Genomic DNA, 22,360 nt, shown 5'->3' on the forward strand with positions numbered 1-22,360 from the left:
GTTTCTTGGTGTGATGATTTTGGTAAAGCTTACTTATAAAAAAACAAACAAATAGAAAACAACACTTAAAAGATTATCTTTAAGCCTGAATTTATTTATCCTTCCATATTCTCAGTCACATCAGATCAAGTCCCAAATATTTGTAGGTTACAGAGCTCCTCCTAGAAGTAACATTAAATTCTAACCAAGATTTTCTGGGTTTTCCTCTTACTGTTTTCTGGTATTAAGTGAATTTGTGAATCTTAGCACAGAAAAAAAATATCTGCTACATGGGATTGGGGCCATTAAGAGATCACTGAGCCTTTATCAGTAACGGGTATCTACCTACAAATCTGCAGCTACATCAACCCCCCAGAAATACGCATAACAGGAATCTATGTAAGCTGTGTTTGGCCAGGCCATGTAGGTCACAGCATAAAAATAGGGTCATAATAACAAAAAAAAAAATTCTATGGCTTGGCCCCCCACCTGCAATTATAGGAATGTCATTTCTTAAACCCTCACAATAATAATAATTCAACTTCCTGCGATATTTTATTGCTATTACAATTAATTCAGAAATGCAAATTTTGCTCCTCTGTGATATATTCCATTACACAGGTAGCTTGCTGCTTTGTATGCTCAGTGAGATTTTAGCAAACAGCTGTTCATTTCAACTCACTCGGGTTTTTTTTTGGGTTGGGGATGGTGATGGGATGGAATCTCTCTCTGTCACCCAGGCTGGAGTGCAGTGGCGTGATCTCAGCTCACTGCAACCTCTGCCTCCTGGGTTGAAGCAATTCTCCTGCCTCAGCCTCCCAAGTAGCTAGGATTACAGGCACCCACCACCACAGCCGGCTAATTTTTGTATTTTTACCAGAGACAGGGTTTTACCATGCGGGCCAGGCTGGTCTCGAACTCCTGACCTCAAGTGATCCACCTGCCTCGGCCTCCCAAAGTGCTGGGAGTACAGGCATGAGCCACCGTGCCTGGCCTCAACTCACTCTTGATTGCATATTCTTCTCTTCCAACTCAAGAAGCAGTTCTTGGAGCGGGCCATGATGACTGTGCTGAATTCAAAGTGCCTCGTCCTTTCATCACTGACCCACTTGAGTTGAACCATGCCACTGCACCTCACACTACTCTTTCTTTAGGATAAAATACATTCCTAAGAGGCTCAGACTCCTTAGTGGATCCTCCCATCATCCTACCATACAGCCCAGACATGCCTGGATCACAGACGGAAAAACCTTAGAATTTCAAGGGGGGCTCTTTATTATGTGTTTATTGGAGGTTTCTTAGAACTTTCATCTGATATCAGCAATATGAGAAGGATCAGGCTGTTACAAGTCAGTGCAGTCAGACGCTGAGTGATGCAGTGATGGCCAGTGTGGCCCTACTCAACTACTCCCATTACAATACTTTTGGACTTCCTCAGCTTCCAAATCTATAGACCTCACCACTTTTCATAATGCATCAGCCCACTTCTGAAGTCATTTCCTTCCTTGACCAGCTTAGATTCCTTAGCCCATCTTAATCACTTCCTTGAAAATATTCCATTTTCCCCTTCATATTATTTATTTGGAAAAATCCCACGCCTGGATGAATCCAACATGTCTAAAGTAGTTACACATTGCCACATAAAAAAAAAAAATCACAAAAAAGGGCTGACTGGTTTTATGTTAAATTCATGACTACAATTCTCACACGTAATGTTACCTAGTAGTCCAATTTCCTTTCTCTACTAAATTTGCTTTCTCACACTGTAAAGCAACTATTTTAAAACCTTCTCCCCAGCACTTTGGGAGGCTGGCAGTTGGATCACTTGAGCTTAGGAGTTTCAGACCAGCTGGGCAACATGGCAAAACCCCATCTCTACCAAAAATACAAAAATTAGCTGGATGTGGTGATGCACATCTGCAGTCCTGGCTACTCATGAGGCCGACATGGGAGGATCACTTAAGCCTGGGAGGCAGAGGTCGCAGTGAGCTGAGATCGTGCCCCTGCACTCCAGCCTGGGTGAAAGAGTAAGACCCTGTCTAAAAAAAATAATAAAATAAAATAAAACCTTCTTCATTCTCCCACATCCCTTCTCCTTCTCCACACTCTCATTCACATCTCAGGTGATGATTTCACTGTATAATTCATCAAGGAAAAAAATGGAAATTAATGATTTTTTTCTGCCAAATTTATAAACCTCCTTGCACAGACCAAAACTTTTTTTTCTTTTTATTTCTGAAGATAAAATCTCACATTTCCTATCATAAGGTCATTCCTCCACATGTGCTCTGGGTCCCATCTCTTCCCTCTCATTTTTATTTTAAAATACTCAAGTCTTTCCAGTTAAATCTCCCCCTAAATTCCTCTCATAGCCCCACATGCCCTTTCGGCTACCAAACTATTCTCTTCCTTACACCCAAACTTCACCTACATCCTCTTTCTCCACTGATATCTCCATTTCCTACCAGTTCTCAACCCTCTCTCTGACTTTTGCTACCATGATGCATACAAAACTGCCCTTTAAGGGCACCAGAAACCAGAGGCAGATGATGCTGCCAAAGCTGGAGCTTCAGGACCCCTCACTTGCATGAGCTATGAGTGTGGGACCCCTGTGAGTGTGCAACCCACAGCGTTTTATGGAAGGGAAGCTGGATTGCAGTCAGGAAGCATTTCTCGCAAACTTTCTAAAGAAATTTCAGGGGGAAAGGGGACCCAAAATTCCAAACACTCTAGTATTTGCTGGAGAGAAGGAAATTTCTTTTATCCTTCTAGACAAAGATTCATTTTTATACCTAGTCTTGTTTTTGTAATTTTGTATTCTCTGTCTTAAAGAGTGCCTCAAAATTATATAGTTCAGGCCCCCACAAAACCTGGATCTAGTCATGCCAGTGACTTCAGTTTCACTAAGCAACATTTTATACACTTGGTTCCATACTCCTTTTGTAGACTGGAATATCTCTTGGCTTCCACAATTTCACACTCTTCGGATTTTCTTCCAACTTGCTGGTCTTTCTCCGTATCCTTTGCTAGTTTTCAAGCTGTTTCCTTTGCTTAGAATCCCCTTCTTTCCTCACTTTGCCTTAATAATTCCTATATATCCTCCAGGTCTCAGCTTAATTTTTATACTTCCTTAAAGAGCCTTTCTCTGATCCCTTGATTAAGTGAATCACTCTCATAGCACCTTGTATTCTTCCTTCAGGAAAGTGATCAGAATCCCAGAGTTTATTATTTATATTATTATCTGTTTAGTGACCCACTTGGACTGTGAGTTCCTCAGTTCAGGGAACGTGTCTTTCTTGGCTACCACTATATCCCCAATGCCTGGAATGTGGTAGACACTCAGTAAGTACAGGTTGGATAAATAAATATATCTGTCAATCCAAACCCATGTACCCTAATGATCACACTTGAGGGAAACTTTATCTAGCCAAAGGAAAAAGGGATCACAGAAATGTTTTGTAGCATAGTTACCACCTGGAATGGATAGCTCTCCGGTCCTACACCGTGACCAGAGAGCCTCATAGTCTTCAATAAATGGTCAGCTTCACAGTGCCCCCATCAAGGCCTGAGTGCTGTATGCATGCCCTTCTCTCCAAGTTTCTGTATGCCTAGTTCAATGATAAAAGTTGCTTTCATCACTTTTTTTGGTAGGACCTATTGCCCAAACTATTTACTAGTCTCTACAATGAAAATGTCTGGAAATACTGAAGGCACCTTTTGTTGGGGAGGGAGGTAAGAGCAGTGGAAGGGAGGTGTAAGATACAGAAAAACTTTTCTGAAGGGAAAGAAAGAGAAATTTGAGGATTGACACATAGTTAATATGTTAGATCACTCTACTAATTTAAAATATTTTACAATGTGGCCAGGCGCGGTGGCTCACGCTTGTAATCCCAGCACTTTGGGAGGCCGAGGTGGGTGGATCACCTGTGGTCGGGAGTTCGAGACCAGCCTGACCAACACGGACAAACCCCATCTCTACTAAAAATACAAAATTAGCTGGGTGTGATGGCGCATGCCTATAATCCCTGCTACTTGGGAGGCTAAGGCAGGAGAATTGCTTGAACCCAGGAGGCGGAGGTTGTGGTGAGCCAAGATCGCACCACTGCACTCCAGCCTGGGCAGCAAGAGCGAAACTCTGTCTCACAAAAAAACAAAATAAAATAACAACGTTCTGAGGAAAGTAAAAATGCATTATATGTAGTTTGATTGGCATCAACCATAAATAAATTCTATTGATTTTCCTCTGGTGCATCTCATTTAACTCTCCTCTCCTTTCCAGTTTTGTATACTACTGCCTGATTACTCCAATTTGGTCAAAAGCCTCCAAAGTCATCCCTCTGCTACCACTCTTGACAGCCTCCAATCCACTTTCCATACTTTGGCCAGAGTAGCCAATCTAAAAGATTCTGACCAAGGCATTCTCTGACTTAGACTCCTCCAGTTGTGGCTCAGACATTTTATCTTGGCTCACAAAGGCCTCAATCATGATCTTTCTCCCGCTCATCTGCACTCACAGTCACGGGGCTTAGTCACTGTGTCCAAGTCAGGGGACCTACCTTTATCACAGTGCATATCAAGCACTGTGCAATTTGCACCTTGTTTTCTGGGTTTCTGCTCTCCAGTGAGCTCCTTTAATATGTAATAGTAAATAATAACCATGAAGTGACTACTTTCATTTATTTAACAGACTAGGTGCCAGGCACTGTGTTGAGTGCTTTACAAACTTTACTGCCATTTAATCTTTGCCACAACCTAATGAGAAAGTACTATTATGGCATTCTTTTAACGGATCATAACACTAGGGCCTAGAAAGGCTCATTTGTGCCCAAGGTTACATAGATAGGAAGTAGCAGATCCTAGATTCAAATCCAGATTTATTTAACTCCAAAGCCTTCATTCTTTCCAGTACTTCGTCATCTTACTGTGTAGTAATTTACAAAAAAAGCAGACAAAATTTTAAAGAGAAAAAATTATTCATATTATAGTAAAAAAGAAAAAGAAGTCGATTCTTAATTAAAATTACCTAGGCCAGAGGAGAGATAAGTATCTCAGCATTTGGGAAAAAAAATTAAGAAGAGAGATCCCGTAAGTGACCAAAAGCCCATGTTGTTTTTCTTTCTCTTAGGAAAATGTCAGAGGGCCCAAAGAGGGAGAAGTTACATTGCTCTTACATTGAAAGGTGTCTAAACTACTTATCCCCCAAAAACAGTAAAAATCTGACACTGCAGATTGTGCTAAACTTTCCTCCTCCATAGCTTTTAGAAATGAGTGTTAGTGAGTAAGAGCTAAGTAACAATATATGAATACTGTGATCTTTACATTTGTTAAGAGGAAAAAAGATTTTCCCAAAATTTTGCCCTTCTTTTTCAGGCCTCCTTATCCCAACTCTGGACTTCCTTCACCTTCCCATGTCCACATCGCCCCAAACTGAATAAAGGCCTCTAAATATTGTGCCTCTGCCTAGGGCTTATTGACAACCCTGTGATTTGTCCTGGTTATAACCTGGATGCATTCCTGTTAGCCATCAGGTGGCTCTTGCAGGATCATCAGGGGCTCCAGATCACCTAACCTTGATTATGACAGGTATTAACATGGTCTATTTTTCCTTTCAGCCCTAAAGAACCCTGAATTCTCCATCATGGAATATGGTTGCAATTTATTTTCACAATAATATTCTACTTTTAAATTGGGCTCTCCCCAAAGCTAGCTATCCAACCTAATTTGATGTCAATAAAAAATTTCAAGAAGACTTCTAGTGCTTTCTTATTCAACCCCTTAGAAAACCTATCTACAGCTGATAGTGAACCACTGATAATAACTTTGTTTAAGTGAATATACCACCGTAGTCAATGTCTACCCATCAGCTTTGGTCCAAAGTGAATCACATTTTCCAGCGTCTTAATGATAATATAATATGTTAATTAAGTCAACAAAAAGTGGCTGAGTCCTTTCATGTGGCAGGCAATGTGCAAGGGACACAGAGACACAAAGATGAAACAACTATGAATTCATAACGTGAACTCATACACCAATACATGCAGTAAAGCCAGAGACATGCTTAGATGGAATTTTGTACAGGAAACAGTAAGGGACAAAAGTGGGACGGTAAAGTCTACCTTAGAGAGTGGGAAACGTCTTCCCAGAGAAGGTGAAATCTGGGATGGGTCTTGAAAAGGAGTAGATGTAAGCCTGGGTGGGATTCCAATTACAGCAGTAAAGAAAGCCCCCACCCTACATTGCATCAAGCCTGAGGGTTTACAAAATACTTTTTCGTGAGTTGCTTGATTTAATCCCTCAAACACTCACTGAGGTAAGGATTAGCATAACAGCTGTCTGAGCTGTAAAGACTCTTACTTTTAGATGATGATACTCAGGACCAGAGAGGGTAAATAATTTTTCAGAAGTCCGACAGTTAATAAATGGTAGCCAACCCTGAAATTCAATACCAAATATAAGTAAAGGCTTAATAGCAATGGTAGCCTGGAGCCAACTTGTACTGGCCTGAGAGAGCCAACTGTTAAATGTTCAGGGATTTTGAAAGCGTGTTGTCAAACTCTGGGTAGTTTGAAATCCCACTACAGCAAGAGCATTTACACCACAGAAACCGGCATATGCTACAAATCAGGGCTTTCTTTTCTTTTCTTCCTTTTTTTTTCCTTTTTGGCTAGCCAGTTTACCAGCATCACACTGCTTATTAGTACCCCACAGGGCTGGACTAAAAGCCACACCCACTTCTCTATGATTTAGAAGTCAAATATTGGAAAGAAAAAATATGACTGAGTGATTAGGCCATTGCAAAAAAGTCATAATCTTGCCAAATGAATTTTTATGTCAAAACTTATTTATGAAATTCCTTATTTGTCCTATGTCTGGTCTTTGTAAGCAAGAAGATAAGGTTTTGGACGCAGTCCCTACCTGTGAGGGAAAATTCCAGGGTTTTCATAGATGTAGATATTGACTTCCTGGCTCATTCATTTTTAGGTCATCCTTGTCACTTTTACAAATCCCAGTTCTATTTCTGTATTCATGCTAACAGGGCATCTCACCACCTCTTATGTGAGCACACAAAAGTAACAGCTAGGAGCTCTAGGATGATTTATGATGTTTAGACATCATAGATATTTAAAGCTAGAAAGGATTTTATCCTATTCATCCAGTGTTCTAGGTTAGAAATCTTCAAACCCTGCATATTTGTAAAACTCCTGTTTATTTTAGGAATAACTACCTGAGCCCCTCCATATTGAGTGTGGCACCTTTCCCTTCCTAGCTTCCTAAAAGTATTGTCTGCCTCAGTTGACCCAGTTTATAAGCAATTTTAACAGATTTTTAAATAAACAGAAGCCCCTGAAATGCAGATAAGTCAAACCAGGCCAATTCCCCAATTAGAGTATCTTGAAGGGAATGTGCAGTCATTTGGGGACCTGTACAATGTGCTACATTGTCAATTCACCTCTTCATTTTAAACAACCCCACCTCATACCAGCTTACTGCAGATCTCCTGAGAACTCCACAGAAGCATACTTTAAATATCAGACATTTTTCTTTAAAACATCTGGGATTCTCTTCAAGTGCTGGTAACTGAGGTTTATATACTGGTGTGTCTATGTGGGTAAGAAATATTTACAGATACTGAATTTGCTTTTTTAAAAAAACACAACTTTTGTGTGTCTTGCTGTAATCTTTGCAGGCTCTGCAATCTTTACAAATGTCTTTGTAACGACCTTTGAGCTTCTGTGAAGTACATTTCTATGATGCCATATATTCTAGGTTTAACTGCAAAAAAAAAGAGAGAGCAAACAGCTTCTCAGAAGTCAGATAATTATTCACGATGTCTTTTGTTGCTGTTGTGTTGCTTTGTTAGCATAATACCCTCTATGCTACCAGTAATCCATTTGTTTCCAGAATTTACTTGGGACACACAACTTGGGAAGAGTTTACTATGAGCCCATTAAAGATCGACATGGAAACATACTCATAGTCACCATCAGGGAGGTGGAGATGCTTTATTCATTTTTTAATGGCAAGTGGATGCAGATCTCAAAGCTGCAAAGCCAGAGAAAGTCTCTATCCACACCTGAGGAGCCAACAGCTTTGGACATTTTACTGATAACCATCCAGGTAAGTAGTTTGTTTCTTAATTCCCTGGTATACTTAAGGTTCCAAACTCAATTATTGAAGGTCTAGTGAAATATTGCAAGAGCCATTTACATATGCAGTGATGGAGTGGAGAGGGTCCAGAGGTATGCTGTTGCAAATGCAGAAGCTTATTTTTTATTTGTCACTCCCTAGATCTGGAATTCATTCATACAAATAGTGGGCACCCAATAAAGCATTTTCATGCCCTGGCCAATGAGCCAGTAAGAAACACTGAGGCCAGGCGCAGTGGCTCATGCCTGTAATCCCAACACTTTGGAACCGAGGTGGGTAGATCACTTGAGGTCAGGAGTTCAAGACCAGCCTGGCCAACATGGTGGAACCCCATCTCTACTAAAAATAGAAATAAATAAATAGCTGGGTATGGTGGTGCACACTTATAATCTCAGCTGCTTGGGAGGCTGGGGCAGGAGAATCGCTTGAACCTGGGAGGCGGGTTGCAGTGAGCCAAGATCATGCGACTGCCCTCCAGCCTGGGCAACAGAGTAAGACTCCGTCTCCAAAAAAGAAAAGAAAAGAAACATTGAGACAAATAATTGAGTAGGGGATAGGGAATCTCTAGATAGTATAATCAAAACATTAAACCAATATCTGAATGAACTGTAATAACAATACATTTCTAAATTGTATATATATGTGTGCATGTGTGTGTATTTGTGTGTGTGTACATGGGTGTGTATGTACAAAAACACTGTCACACATATTTACTCCTGCATGTTCATTACAATACTCCCTTGGGACAGACAGGCATGATTAAGTCCATTTTAGGAATGAAATAACTAGAGGCCGGGCGCGGTGGCTCACACCTGTAATCCTAGCACTTTGGGAGGCCAAGGCAGGCAGGTCACCTGAGGTCAGGGGTTCAAGACCAGCCTGACCAACATGGGGAAACCCCATCTTTACTAGAAGTACAAAAATTAGCCAGTTGTGATGGCAGCCACCTGTAATCCCAGCTACTCAGGAGGCTGAGGCAGAATTGCTTGAACCAGGGAGGTGGAGGTTGCAGTGAGCTGAGATCACACTACTGCACTCCAGCCTGGGTGATGGAGTGAGAATCCATCTCAGAAAAGAAAGAAGAGAGAGAGAGAGAAGGAAAGGAAAGGAAAGGAAAGGAAAGGAAAGGAAAGGAAAGGAAAGGAAAGGAAAGGAAAGGAAGGAAAGAACTAGAGCTCAAAGAGGTTAAATGACATAGAGCTACACACAGAGGCAATTTAGTGAAGCTAATGAAGCTTTGATGTCCTTCAGCCTTCACTTGTACAAGCCCCTTCCAGTTCCTTGCAGGGACCCTAGCAGCTTTGCTTTCATAACTTTGTGTTGTTTTCCTTAAAAAAGACACCAGAAACTATATCCACTTGAGTCTCCACAAAACTTGATTTTGTCCCTTGGCACACAGCTAGAAAATGGCAGAGCTGAGGCTTCAATTCAGATCTTCTGATTGCAAATAGGCTTCTTTCTGCTACATTATGTCATATTCTGAGGTAGAAGTCAGGATTTTAGTGAGTGGGGGACAGGAGATGAAACAAAGGATAAAAGACTTACTTGAATACTGAATAGCCACCAAAATTCAAAATCCGGGTAGCTTAGATGCAGCCCTTGGCCTGGATGGTGGAATTGGGACACCAACCCACGTATGCTCCTGGGTCCAGCACGCTCTCTCTGCCTCACACACTCTTTTGTGAACATGGGCTTCAAACTGTTTCTTTTTTTCTTTCTTTTTTTTTTTTTTTAAACCCAGTGATAGGGATGAATTGTATAGGACACTTCGGTTAGGTAGAAAAGCTGGCAGAAACTTCTACACTGAGCCCCGTGCAAGCAGTAGCATATCCACAGACAGCCAGCCTGGAGTAAGGGAGAAAGAAGGACCCAGTTGCACAGAAACAACCCAAATCTGAGCTTCTGTCCTGGGAGCCATTTGTGGTCACCCTAAACAGCTAACTTACTTTCTAAGTTACTTTCATTCCCCGCCAAGGGGTGGCAAGTACAATAATCTCATTTTTTCATTACTTGCACTGGCCCAAACCAGGACAAAGGCCAATGAAGCAAAGGTAAGCTAATTGGTCAAAGCCAATACCTCTGGATTTAATTTTGTGGAATTTGGGTTCATAGGGAATTGACAGAGAGTATGTGCTTGTGTGAAGGAGGCGGGGGCAGGGAACACAGACACATTTGAGGCTCCCCTCTTCACCTTTTATAAGCAAGTGCTAAAAGAAACATTTAAAAAATCATAATAAATTGAGCTTTTACAGGGTGACTAATACACTAATCCCCTATAGGGATAAACTAGGGTCTGGGCTACCTTTGCTCCTAGAAACACAGCACAGGCCTCAGCATGATATAATACCTGGTTTCTCCTAGACTTATTACATTAAAAATGTGTTACAGGTGCAGAAAAATTCCAATCTGGTGAAAGGTTGTTAGAGAAGGAAACCAAAAATAGAGGCAGGATCGGGTTTCCACACAGATCCAAGTGGAAAATTTACCCCCGCTGACTGGCACATTCCCACCTGATGTCATTCCCACCCACCCCCACTCTCCCTTCTCCTCCCCCTACTTCTTCTCTCTCCCCTCCTTCCCATACAAGTCTCACACTAGAGAGGAAATGGGGAATAAAACTATGAGGGCTGCTATCCAATCCCTCCTAGACTTAAGATTTAATTATATCAGGAGTTGGCCCCACCAACTCAACACAAAGGGAGAGATAGGTCTTGGTGGTACCCAAAGCAGGCTGGTAATTCCCACAATAACAGGCCACAGACTACTCTCTTTTCTCAGGGGTGGTGGAGTGATGACCACCAGGCCTTCTCATTGGATGCCTGGGCTTCTTTCTGCTACATCACATCACATTCTGTGCACCACTTTGAAATCAGGATGACTGGGTGTGAATACCGACTCCACCCTTTCTGGTTATGTGTCCAGGGCATTATTTAACTTCTTATCCCTCACAGTTCCTCCTCTGCAAAAAAACCTACTTCATAGGGTTCTAATGAAGGCAAGTGAGTTAGTACATAAATGATTAAAAGAGTAGCACAAAGTAGTGCTCAATAAATATTAGTGATTTTTGTTATGTCTTAGAAAATTTTTTTCTTTTTTTTTTTTTAATTTACTTTAAATTCCAGGGTACAAGTGCAGGATGTGCAGGTTTGTTACATTGGTGTGCCATGGTGATCTGCTGCACCTATCAATCCATCACCTAGATATTAAGCCCAGCATGCATTAGCTATTTTTCCTGATGCTCTCCTTCCCCTTGCCCCTACCAACAGGCCCCAGTGTAGGTTGTTCCCCTCCCTGTGTCCGTGTGTTCTCATTGTTCAGCTCCCACTTATAAGTGAGAACCCATAGTGTTTGGTTTTCTGTTCCTGCATTAGTTTGCTGAGGATAATAGCTTCCAGCTCCATCCATGTCCCTGCAAAAGACATGATCTCATTCCTTCCCATGGCTGCATAGTATTCCATGGTGTATATGCACCACATTTTCTTTATCCAGTCTATCATTGATGGGCATTTAAGTTGATTCCATGTCTTTGCTATGGTAAATAGTGCTGCAGTGAACACACGTGTGCACATGTCTTTATAATAGAATGATTTATATTCTTTTGGGTATATACCCAGTAATGGGATTGCTGGGTCAAATAGTATTTCTGATTCTAGGTCTTTGAGGAATCGCCACACCATCTGCCACATTATCAAACTAATTTACATTTCCACCAGCACTGTAAAAGCTTTCCTATTTCTCTGCAGCCTTGCCAGCATCTGTTGTTTCTTGAATTTTTATTGGTAATAATCACCATTCATGTCTCAGAAAATTTTAAGCAATGCTAGGCTGCCCTCAGGACACACCCAGTCCACAGAGACCTCTGGTAATGGCCTAATCATTCCGTGGGGCATTTTATCACATTTTCTACCTTTCCATCACAACTAAGGAATAGCTGTACAAAAGTTATGATCCACGATGGGGTTTTCAAAACAGATAAGGGCTTTAACAGAATCTGGGCCCATAACTAATCTACGAATCCCTGGGGCCCCAGGGAAACTCCAGTGTCCAACTCCCTCAAATTCCTGACCTTCTCAAATCCCAGGCCTTCAAAACAGTCCTCTCTCATTTATCCGTGAAAGAGCAAAAAATCCTCCTCACCCTTGCCTGGGAAGGAAAAGGGAGTTACTGTGGACAAGAGTCCCTATGAGCAAACTAATTGGCAATGAGAGTATTTCCAACAGAAAGGCCTCTCTCAGGTGATAAGTTGCTCCAACCATTCTCTTCAGGGATCACTTCAGTCCTTGGAAGCCTCACATGCAAGCTTTTTCCTGAAGCTTACTCTCACATGTGCTATATATTCAACTTTCTAACACTTTGTCACATCTATGATATCATTTGATCCTCATGCAAACCCAAAGAGGATGAGTGGGTCATTTTGTGTCCAGTTTGCAGAAGAAGCTGTGAATTTCAAGGAAGTACCTTGTCAAGGTCATATCAGCTAGAAGAGGGGCCAAACCCACAACTTCTGACTCCTAGGCTGATGGCCTCCCCATTTCACCATGCTGCTGTACACACCTTCCTCCCCGCCCCGCCCCTGGTTTTCTCTGCATCCTTTGTGATCTAGGGAAGCTGTGGTGAAGCATGTCTTTTGTTCCTTCTCATCCCTGCTTTCCTTTTCTTCTCCTTAGGCATTCCTTGTCACCTCTAGGTATTCAGTGTCTTCTTCTTACACCCTAGGTGCCCAGGACCTCTTCTTCCTTTTTCTGCTTTTTTTCCAGCACATTCCTACTCTTTCTACCCCCAAGCAGCTCCAAACACAAGGATCAAAAACTACAGGAATCAGAAAGATTGCTGGAAATGAGGCAATTGGGCTGGACTTAGGAAACAATTGGGTTCATGTAAAAACTTGTTCACCAATGTTCATAGAAGAATTATTCACAATAGCCAAACAGTAGAAGTAAACTAGATGCCAAACAACTGACGAATGGGTAAACAAAATGTGGTATATCCATATAATGGAATATTATTCAGCCATTAAAATGAATAACATATGATCCATGCTACGACATGGATGAACCTTGAAAATGTAATGCCGAGTGAAAGAAGCCAGACACAAAATGCTAAATGTTGTATGATTCCACTTATATGCTATGCCCAGAATAGGCAAAGCCATACAAACAGAAAGTAGATTAGTGGTTTCAGGAACAGCAGGGGGAGAGATAGGGGAATGTGTGGTTTCTTTCTAAAGTGATGAAAGTGGTCTGGCATTAGACACTGGTGATAGTTGCACAACCATGTGAATATGCTAAAACCACTGAATTACACACTTGAACAGGGCGAATTTTATAGTATATGAGTTATAGCTCAATTAAAATAAAAAGAAACGAGTGTAAGTAAAAGAGACTATATTAATCTTGTCCCCTTTAAAGACAGCAGCTCCGATTCAGCCTCAGCTAATTACAATGGAAGAATGTGGTCCCAGTCTTGAAATATTTTCAGTGTTTTGAAGAGAAGTTGAAAATCAAAAATTTTGGTGAAGTCCTTTTATTTTTATAATTTAGAAAATAATTCAGAAAATCAAATTATTTGCAGTCCATATAATCTTGGACCTACAAAGACCACTAGCCACCATTTTGTCACCTCTACCATCACGGATGGTTGAGTTTTCATACTCCATCCAACAAAATAAAAGTGCTGTAGTTATTGAAAAAGCAACTATCTATTGTTCCTCTAACAAGCGCTCAGGATCTCTGATCAATGACAAGAAGGTGGATATACCCTTCCTAGTCACTGTGCAAGCACAGCATATTTTCTCCCTAAAGACCAGCCCCAGGCCCCACCTCCTCTGATCCTCTCACTTCATATTTAATGAATATTTTTTTCAGTGTCAACTAGGTACCAAGCACTCTTCTAGGTGCTACAGAAAAAAAACAAATGAATAAGTCAAGGTCCCTACTCTCAAGGAATTCAGTCAAATGAAGACAGACAGATTTGTAAACAAATCCAGGTAATACAAGACAGAATTAAACTAGAGCCTGATAGCAGTACAAACGGTGTACTATGGGGAACACAGACAAAGCAGCTATTAATTCTGCCTGGAAATATCAGGGAAGGCATTGCAGAAGAGATGGCATTTGGCTGAGCCATGAGGGTAGTTAAGTTAACCAGGTGGAAAAAAAGAAAGAGAGAGAAAGAACAAAATAAAGGAGAGAAGAAAGAAGGAATTAAATAGGTGGAATTAAATTAAATTGAGAGCATGACAAAGCAATGAGGCAGAAACTGGAAGAGTGGATTTCACCCTCCCTTAGGCCCACAATGGGCCTAACACAGTCTTCTTATGGCCTCTATGATGTTGGGTGAGAAAAACTTGCTTACATGATTCTCTCACACTGAAACGTGAGTTCCATGAAGGGAAGGATCATGTTTTATTCATCTCAGTGTCATCAATATCCTAGCCACAATGACTGATACATAGTAAGTGCTCAGTAAAAGTTGGTAGAATGAGTGAATTTGTGAAACAACAATCAGAACAGTGAGATTAGGGCATGTATGGGGAAAGAAAAAACAATCCATTTTGACTGGAGATAAGGAACACAAAAGGGCTATAGCGGAAATGGAGGTTGGAAAAGCAGATTAGAGGTCAAATCAGGTAATATGTAGAACCACAGGCATTCAATTTGGTGTTAGAAGGCCTTTTTAGGCTGGGTGCAGTGGCTCACACCTATAATCCCAGCATTTTGGGAGGCCGAGGCATGTAGATCACCTGAGGTCAGGAGTTCAAGACCAGCCTAGGCAACATGGCGAAACCCCGTCTCTACTAAAAATACCAAAATTGAGTGGGCATGGTGGCACATGCCTGTAATCCCAGCTACTCGGGAAGCTGAGGCAGGAGAATCGCTTGAACCCAGGAGACAGAGAATCAAGTCACTGCACTCCAGCCTAGGCGACAAAGTGAGACTCCGTCTCAAAACAAAACAAAACAAAACAAAAAAACAGATGGCCTTTCTAGTGTGTCATGGATTATGTGGATGAGACAGCTTCTTTCCATTCCCATACATTTCTCAGGCTCCAAAACATTTTAAAGAGGGAAAAATGACTACACAAAGGCAAGAAAACACAGAATAGATGCTCAGTAATAGTCTTTTAAAAAATTGAATGAAAGAGTGAATTACTCCATCCCAGAATGCTGTTGGTTTTTATATAACCACAGTGTACTCCTAGCTCACATTCTATTTGTGGTCAGTTCTGACCCCCACATGTTTTTCTCTGATACTCTTACCTATCTTATACTTGTATTCTTGGGTGTAGGTCTTTCCAAGCACATTTTCATATTAAGTTTCAACCCTAATTATCATAGCCTTATTTTTCCAATGCATAGGGTAATTTAGAACTTTATTACTATTTTCCAGAAAAGCAAAACCATACCAAATTTGGGACCCACAAATTTGATGCACACATTCTTGATTTCTTTGTCCAGAATGTCAATAAATAAGCTGAACAGACTGGTCCTCAGGACCAATCCCCACTGGACCAACACTCAATATGTCTACTATTTATTCACTAACTCCATTATCTACAAATCTCCCACCCAGATATTCAGCTTGTTAAAAGCAACGTGGTCCAGATTCTATTTTTCCCAGGTTATCCAGTGAAACAGATTACACTGGAGACTTCTCCCTGGTCTTGGAATCCTGTTCTATTGCTATAATAAATTAAGGTAATCTGTATGATTTGCTCTCACAGAACCACGTTGACTCCTCTTCAGTGTCTCAAGATTTCCTGGATGACTGCAAATTGATTGTTTAATGGTTCTTTCTCATTTTTCCTGAAGATCAATAAGTTGGCGGTCTTTAATTACTAGGGTCATTCTATGTTTCTCCCCTTCCTGTTTCAAAGACAGCTATATTTGTCCTTTCCTGGTCTTTAGGGACTTCTCCAGTTCTCCATGACTTCTCAAAAATAATGACCTGTGAGTCTGTAGCCACATCTGTTTGTTTAGCAAGTATCCCTAGGGTGCAGATCATCAAATTCAGTGGATTTGAATACTTCCATTTTTCTTTCCCTCATTAACCATTTCTCTCCCTTTGATTAGTGTTCATTTCCCAAATTCCACCTTGACTGAATTTATTGTAGTCAACTATTTACTTGTGATCTAGGCTGAAGAGACAGGATAGAAGACATTAAAAAGTTCAGCCTTATCCATCCTGATATTAATAAGAATTCCTTCTTGATCATGAGATCAATTTTTTTTCTAGCCTATTTTTTTGGCCAGGTGATCTTTTAAAAAATTGTTTAGATTTTGCTTTTCTGTACATGCTCATTAGATGTTTCTCCCAGTTGTGACCATTCTTATTCTATCCCTCTTCTACTATTCCCTTATGTTCTGTTTAAGGTATCTGGCCTAATTTTCCACATGTTGTGTACCTATTTTATACAGAAAAGTACTGGGTACTAAGGACACAAAGCAATGAAAAACATAGGCTTACCATTAATTTCACAGTTTAGTTCAAGAAAATAACACAAAAGAAAAATATAAGTACTCCTTCTGCTGTATGCCTACGTTGCCTCTATTATAAAACTGATTTCAATATATTGTGATCCTCTGTTTACTTCTCCTTTTTGACCTCCTCAAAAGTAGGGATGACATCATATTCATCTGAAACCCCAATGTCTCACATGGTGCCTGACACATTATGGGGACTCAATATGTGTTTGATAAAGGATGAGACAGAGGAGACAATATGCAATAATATGCTAGATGTTGCGGATGGTTAATTCTACAGAGGAAAGATCACTCCTCTAGAGTATGATGGTCAAGGAAGATCCCATACTTTTCCATTCCATATAGAATTCTATAGACATTTCAATGTTTGTTTTCTCACCTTCCCTGAATTTAATGGTAGAGTTGATTCCCTTTACCTTACCCTTTTAAATATTTTCATTAGTATTATTTTTAATTGACAAATTATATTTGGATATATTTGTGGGGTACAAAGTGATGTTTTGATATATGTATACAATGTAGAATGACTGAATCAAGCTAATTAACATATCCATCACCTCATTTACTTATCATTTTTTTGTGGTAAGGCACTTGAACTTTACTCTCGTAGTTGTTTAACCCTTGTTTTTTTGAAAACCAGGATATGTTCTAACCTATAGGAAACTTTCTCCTATAATAAGTGTATTAGTCCATTTTCACACTGCTATAAAGAACTACTTGAGACTGGATTATTTATGAAGAAGTTTAACTGAATCACAGCTCTGCAGGCTTAACAGGAAGCATGCCTGAGAGGCCTCAGGAAACTTACAATCACAGTAGAAGGTGAAGGGGAAGCAAACAAGTCTTACCATGGCAGAGCAGGAGAAAGAGAGTGAGGCAGGAAGTGCCACACACTTTTAAAACATCAGATCTTGTGAGAGCTCACTATCATGAGAACAGCAAGGAGGAAATCCACCCCCCTGACCCAATTATCTCCCACCAGGCCCCTCCTCCAATTCAACATGAGATTTGGGTGGGGACACAAATCCAAACCATATTAATAAGTTACCTGACTCATCACTCCTAACTTTGTGTCACAACCCCCACTGCCCAAATGTAAAAAGTTTTACCTACTGATGTTGGGGGATGGTATCTGGTTTTTGTAATTATTCGTTATCTGAATCCCTGCAGTTGTATAGAGAATCAAAAGTCACAACCCAAATAGTTCACTGGAGAAATGACCACATAAAAAACAAGATTGCATTCAAGCATCCCTGTACTTAACTTGGTTGACACTTACTATTGAATCAACAGCTTTGTTCAGTCTCTGCTGCTTTTGGAATATTATGATGTGACAATATAATGCAAATTCAATGAAAATCTATTACAGGGCAAAATTTAAAATCTTGTAAAAGATACAGAATTCAGTGAAGCTGATGACGTAGAGACCTAATCAAATAACATGCAAAGCCACTGACAACTGAGACTCTAGAAGTGGTAGACCAGTTAAGGATTTGAAAAACATAACATGAACAGGGATTTCATAAGAGTGTGACTTGGATATCAACATTTTTTAAAAGATGCCTGGAAAAAAATGTGAAGACTTCAAATACTTTTATAAACATTATCTTCTTCATGGTTACATTGTAAAAGTCAAATGTAAGTAGTATCATTTTAGCTATCATACAATTTAATTTTAAAAATTAAGCCAAAAAAGAACCAGTGCTTGATTCATTCTTTCTTCATTCTCAGAATTAGTGCATAAATATAGCTACAACTTAAATGTTAACATAAAATTCAATAAACCTCTTGGCAGTACCTTTTTAATTTTCAAGATAAGGAATCTACTTACTATAAAATTTGGATTCTATTTTAAATCATTTTACTTAAACGACTTTTCCATTTTAACAATCCAGAAATTACAAAGCTTCCTTAACTGTTCTGTCAGCTTTTACACTTGCAAATATCTGTTTTCTCCCAGCTAAACATTAAAATCTTCAAGGACAGAAATTATCAACTCAATTTTTCTTTATTAGCTGCTTCCACCACCACCTATTCCCAAACACAACTCACACACCTACGCTGGCACAGAAATCTTAGGCAAATAAGCATATAGAATATATTAAAAACTGATTACCTGGCCAAGAATTCTCCTGAAGGTAAGAGTAGCTGTACCACCATTTCCCCAGCATTCACGGTATACCTGAGGTTTCTCACCTAATTACTTAGTGACAGCTGCTTTCATCCATGACAAGCCTGCCTTAGAAAGGAAAAGGTTTTGAGATTGCCCTTCGAGGGGTTTTCTTGTTTTCTTTTTTTTTTTTTTAACCCTACAGGATATTCTCTCCTATCACAAAAGGAGTCATCAGCGTCTCTCTCCTGGATTATATCTGGGTTACCTAAAGCTCTGTAGCTCTGTGGATCAAATCAAAGTTCTCGTTACCCAAAAGTTGCCCAACATTCTCTGCCACGTGAAGATCCGTGAAAACAATAACATTTCTAGGTAAGTGATCAGGAGTTCAAATTTTCCTTGTGATGAAACAGTGGCTCAAGTGACCAGCTTGATGTGCCAGAAGGAAACTGAATTGTTACTTCCCAGTGCAGTTTTTATGGTGAGGTGTCCTCAGATGCCACACTGGAGCGGGGCAGAGCTTAGTTTTGGGGGGTTTTTTTTTGTTTTGTTTTGTTGTGTTTTGTTTTGTTGTTGTTATTTTTTGAGACGGAGTTTCACTCTTGTTACCCAGGCTGGAGTACAATGGCGCAATCTCAGCTCACTGCAACCTCTGCCTCCTAGATTCAAATGATTCTCCTGCCTCAGCCTCCCAAGTAGCTGGGATTACAGGTGTGTGCCACCATGCCCAGCTAATTTTGTATTTTTAGTAGAGACGGGGTTTCACCATGTTGGTCAGGCTGGTCTCGAACTCCTGACCTCAGGTGATCCACTTGCCTCAGCATCCCAAAGTGCTGGGATTACAGGCTTGAGCCACTGTGCCTGGCCAGAGTTTAGTTTTAACACTAGAATAAGGAGGGCTTGCCTGTTGGTTGGTGGAAGGCATGAGCCCATTAAAGAGGATACTGTCCTTTCACATTCCTCTCTACATTACTCATGGTAAAACCACTGATGTTCAATTGGTTAATGAACAGCTGACCTTTTCTTTCAACACTGCTATTTCCAGTATATTTTCTTTATAATCTAAAACAGCCATGTTCTTTTTGCTTTCTGGTTTTAAATGCCGCCTATAGGAATGGGTTTCATAGAGCCAATGATTCCCCCAATCTTAAAAAATCTCCTCACCCTCATTCTCCCCAACTCTAACCCTCTGGCCTGAGGACCTTGTATGTTTTCTACAACCCTTATAATTCTCTATGGAAGAAAAGAAGTAACAAGGCCCGAGCTTCTGGAAACTTGCTCTACAGTTTGGCATTTGGTGAATTACCCTGTTAGCTTTGGGAAAGTTGCCCAATCTTGGTAATCTGGCTCAACTTTACAACCCTCATAGCAGGCCTCTGAAAGTCTGCTATAATGAACTGAATTGTGCTCAACATAAAAAAAGAGAAGAAAAGAAAAAAAGGAAAGGAAGGAATAGACAAGAAAAAAAAAAAAGAGAAATTATCCAGAATTCTTCAGACCTCAAAGGGCATAAACTAGATACTCCCAAACAGTATAAACTAGATTCTAGTTACACTCATGGATTTGCTTAGCCAAAGGAGACTCTAATTTGGTCGTTTAAAATGTGATCCCTAAAGTGGCGAGACTTTATCACCTCTGATGTCTCACTAGGTTTCTTAAGTATTGCTTGATGACAATGAAGGAAATGATAAGGAGGAGGAGGAGGAGGGAACCCGCTGACTACCATAGTCTCTCCTTTCACTTAACAACTACACCTGGATTTTAAGTCTGCCATCTGGTGGTCATTGCCACAATCAACATTCATTATCGCCTCAGTCTTTCCCAAAAGGTTACATGGCTCATTTGTGGGTTGACTTAGTAAAGATTACACTCATCCATTTTCTAGATTTGTATCTTAAAGGCTTGAACTCTATCTCCTAGTGGTTATACCAACTAATTTTCCCTTGCCAAGGATCCAGTTTTAATTTGTACAAAAGATTCCAGTAGCCTTTTCTCTGTCAGTTCCATCTCCTTCATCCTTCTAGCAGAAACTGATTAGTGGTAGGTGTTTTTATGATATTCCTACCGGTCATTTATTTTCTAACTTGATTACAAATGCTATTTTAGCCATGTTGTCCTTTAGGTTTTATGCGTGCATATGCTAGTCACAAAACTCTCGTTTTGTTCCATATCAGTGATGGGAAAAAAGAAACATTTCCCAAGCAGGTTCTCAAAGATTTCAATTATTTGTGAAGCCAACAGTATGCCCAGATTGAAGTAGGATTTAATTTTGAGGTTTTTTTCTTTTCTTACTGGGACAAAGGGTAAATTTTCCATAGCTTTGTCCAGTGTGAGACTTGAAATAAAACAGATATCTTGAAAACAGAAACTTTTCTAAGAGGGTAGTTAAAGAGAGTAGTTTTTGATGAAAAGCTCATGCCACAATCAATTTGGTTTTCTGACCCACAGATTGGAGCCCAGGCTGGTAGAGCCCTTTGGGGAAAGCCTCGGAGAGTTTTCACTAGGGTGGGAACATATGTCAGCACCTCCTCTCTTTCCATCCCCTGAGAGGAGGGTTTTCGTTTCCTTTCTAGCCTGCTCCTGAGAGCGTACTGCTGCTCCCTGCAGAGTTCGCAGGAGAATCTGGGCCAACTGAATGTGTTTAGAGACTTGTGCTAAGAGACCTGTGGAAACAATGTTGCCCAAGAGGCATTTACCTTGATCTTTTCAAGCTCCTTTTGAAGAGCAGCCTCTGGGGGCAAACCAGATGTGCTTTCCTCCCACTGCCATTCTTTTCCCTTCCCTTCTGTGTGACATTTGGAAAAGTTCATTAGGAAGGATTATAGAGCATGCAGAATAAAGACACAGATGACTGGTTTGTAAGGAGGATGGAAGCAGTGATATGCATCCCTTGGTTCCTTTTATTGGAATTGTCTGGTGTTCCTGTTTGTCATTCTCCTCAAGCTTTTGGAAGGAGAGAAAAACCAAAATATCCCCCACAATTACAACAGGGCAGGGTTGAAATGTGCCAAGTGGTTTGTTGCCTGAGTTGGACCAGAGTCCTGTGGTTACTAAACTGCAGAATTAGCCAGCAGATGCCCCTGTGGTAAAATGTAGGATCTTAGAATTTACAGGGGATCTGCAGAGAAAGAAAAATGAGGACAGTCAGGAAATTATTACAAAATATTTGAGAACCCCAATCTCAAAAACTGATTCATACAAATTAGGCCTGCTGTTCTGAGGTATATGTGGTTTGATAGGTGAACTAAGCTGAAATGAGAAAGAGGTCATTTTAAGCTCCATTTAGGTGGCAAAACGTTCACATTTCATGAATTACACTGAGTTTTAACCACCAAGCATTGGTTATCCAGGTTCTGGACACATACACTAAGAAAGTTCTGAGCTGTGTTCTGAACTTTTGTTATATTTCTAATTTTAACTTGACTCAACATACAGAGAGGAATGGGAATGGATCCAAAAGCTTTCTGGCTCTGAATCTATGGAAAGTGTGGATCATACTTCTGACTGCCCCATGCAATTGTTCTTCTACGAGCTCCAGATGGCAGTGAAAGCTCTCCTTCAGCAGATCAATATACCTCTACACCAGGTATTAGACTTTACCATTTTTATCTTCTTTTTTTATGGCTCATGGAAACTGCATT

General features: G+C 40.4%; 1 protein-coding gene across 1 annotated transcript in view; it reads left to right on the forward strand.

Annotated features, from left to right (window-relative positions):
* ANKFN1 (ankyrin repeat and fibronectin type III domain containing 1) overlaps nucleotides 1-22,360 on the forward strand; it is a 465,421-nt gene that overhangs the window by 412,678 nt on the left and 30,383 nt on the right. The window contains exons 15-17 of the mRNA XM_055257387.2: nucleotides 7,882-8,097; nucleotides 18,925-19,091; nucleotides 22,155-22,305. Of these exons, the coding sequence (XP_055113362.1) occupies nucleotides 7,882-8,097; nucleotides 18,925-19,091; nucleotides 22,155-22,305 (534 nt within the window). The remainder of the gene's footprint in view (nucleotides 1-7,881; nucleotides 8,098-18,924; nucleotides 19,092-22,154; nucleotides 22,306-22,360) is intronic.

The sequence above is a fragment of the Symphalangus syndactylus genome, chromosome 20 (genome assembly GCF_028878055.3).
Source record: "Symphalangus syndactylus isolate Jambi chromosome 20, NHGRI_mSymSyn1-v2.1_pri, whole genome shotgun sequence".
Taxonomy (NCBI): Eukaryota; Metazoa; Chordata; class Mammalia; order Primates; family Hylobatidae; genus Symphalangus; species Symphalangus syndactylus.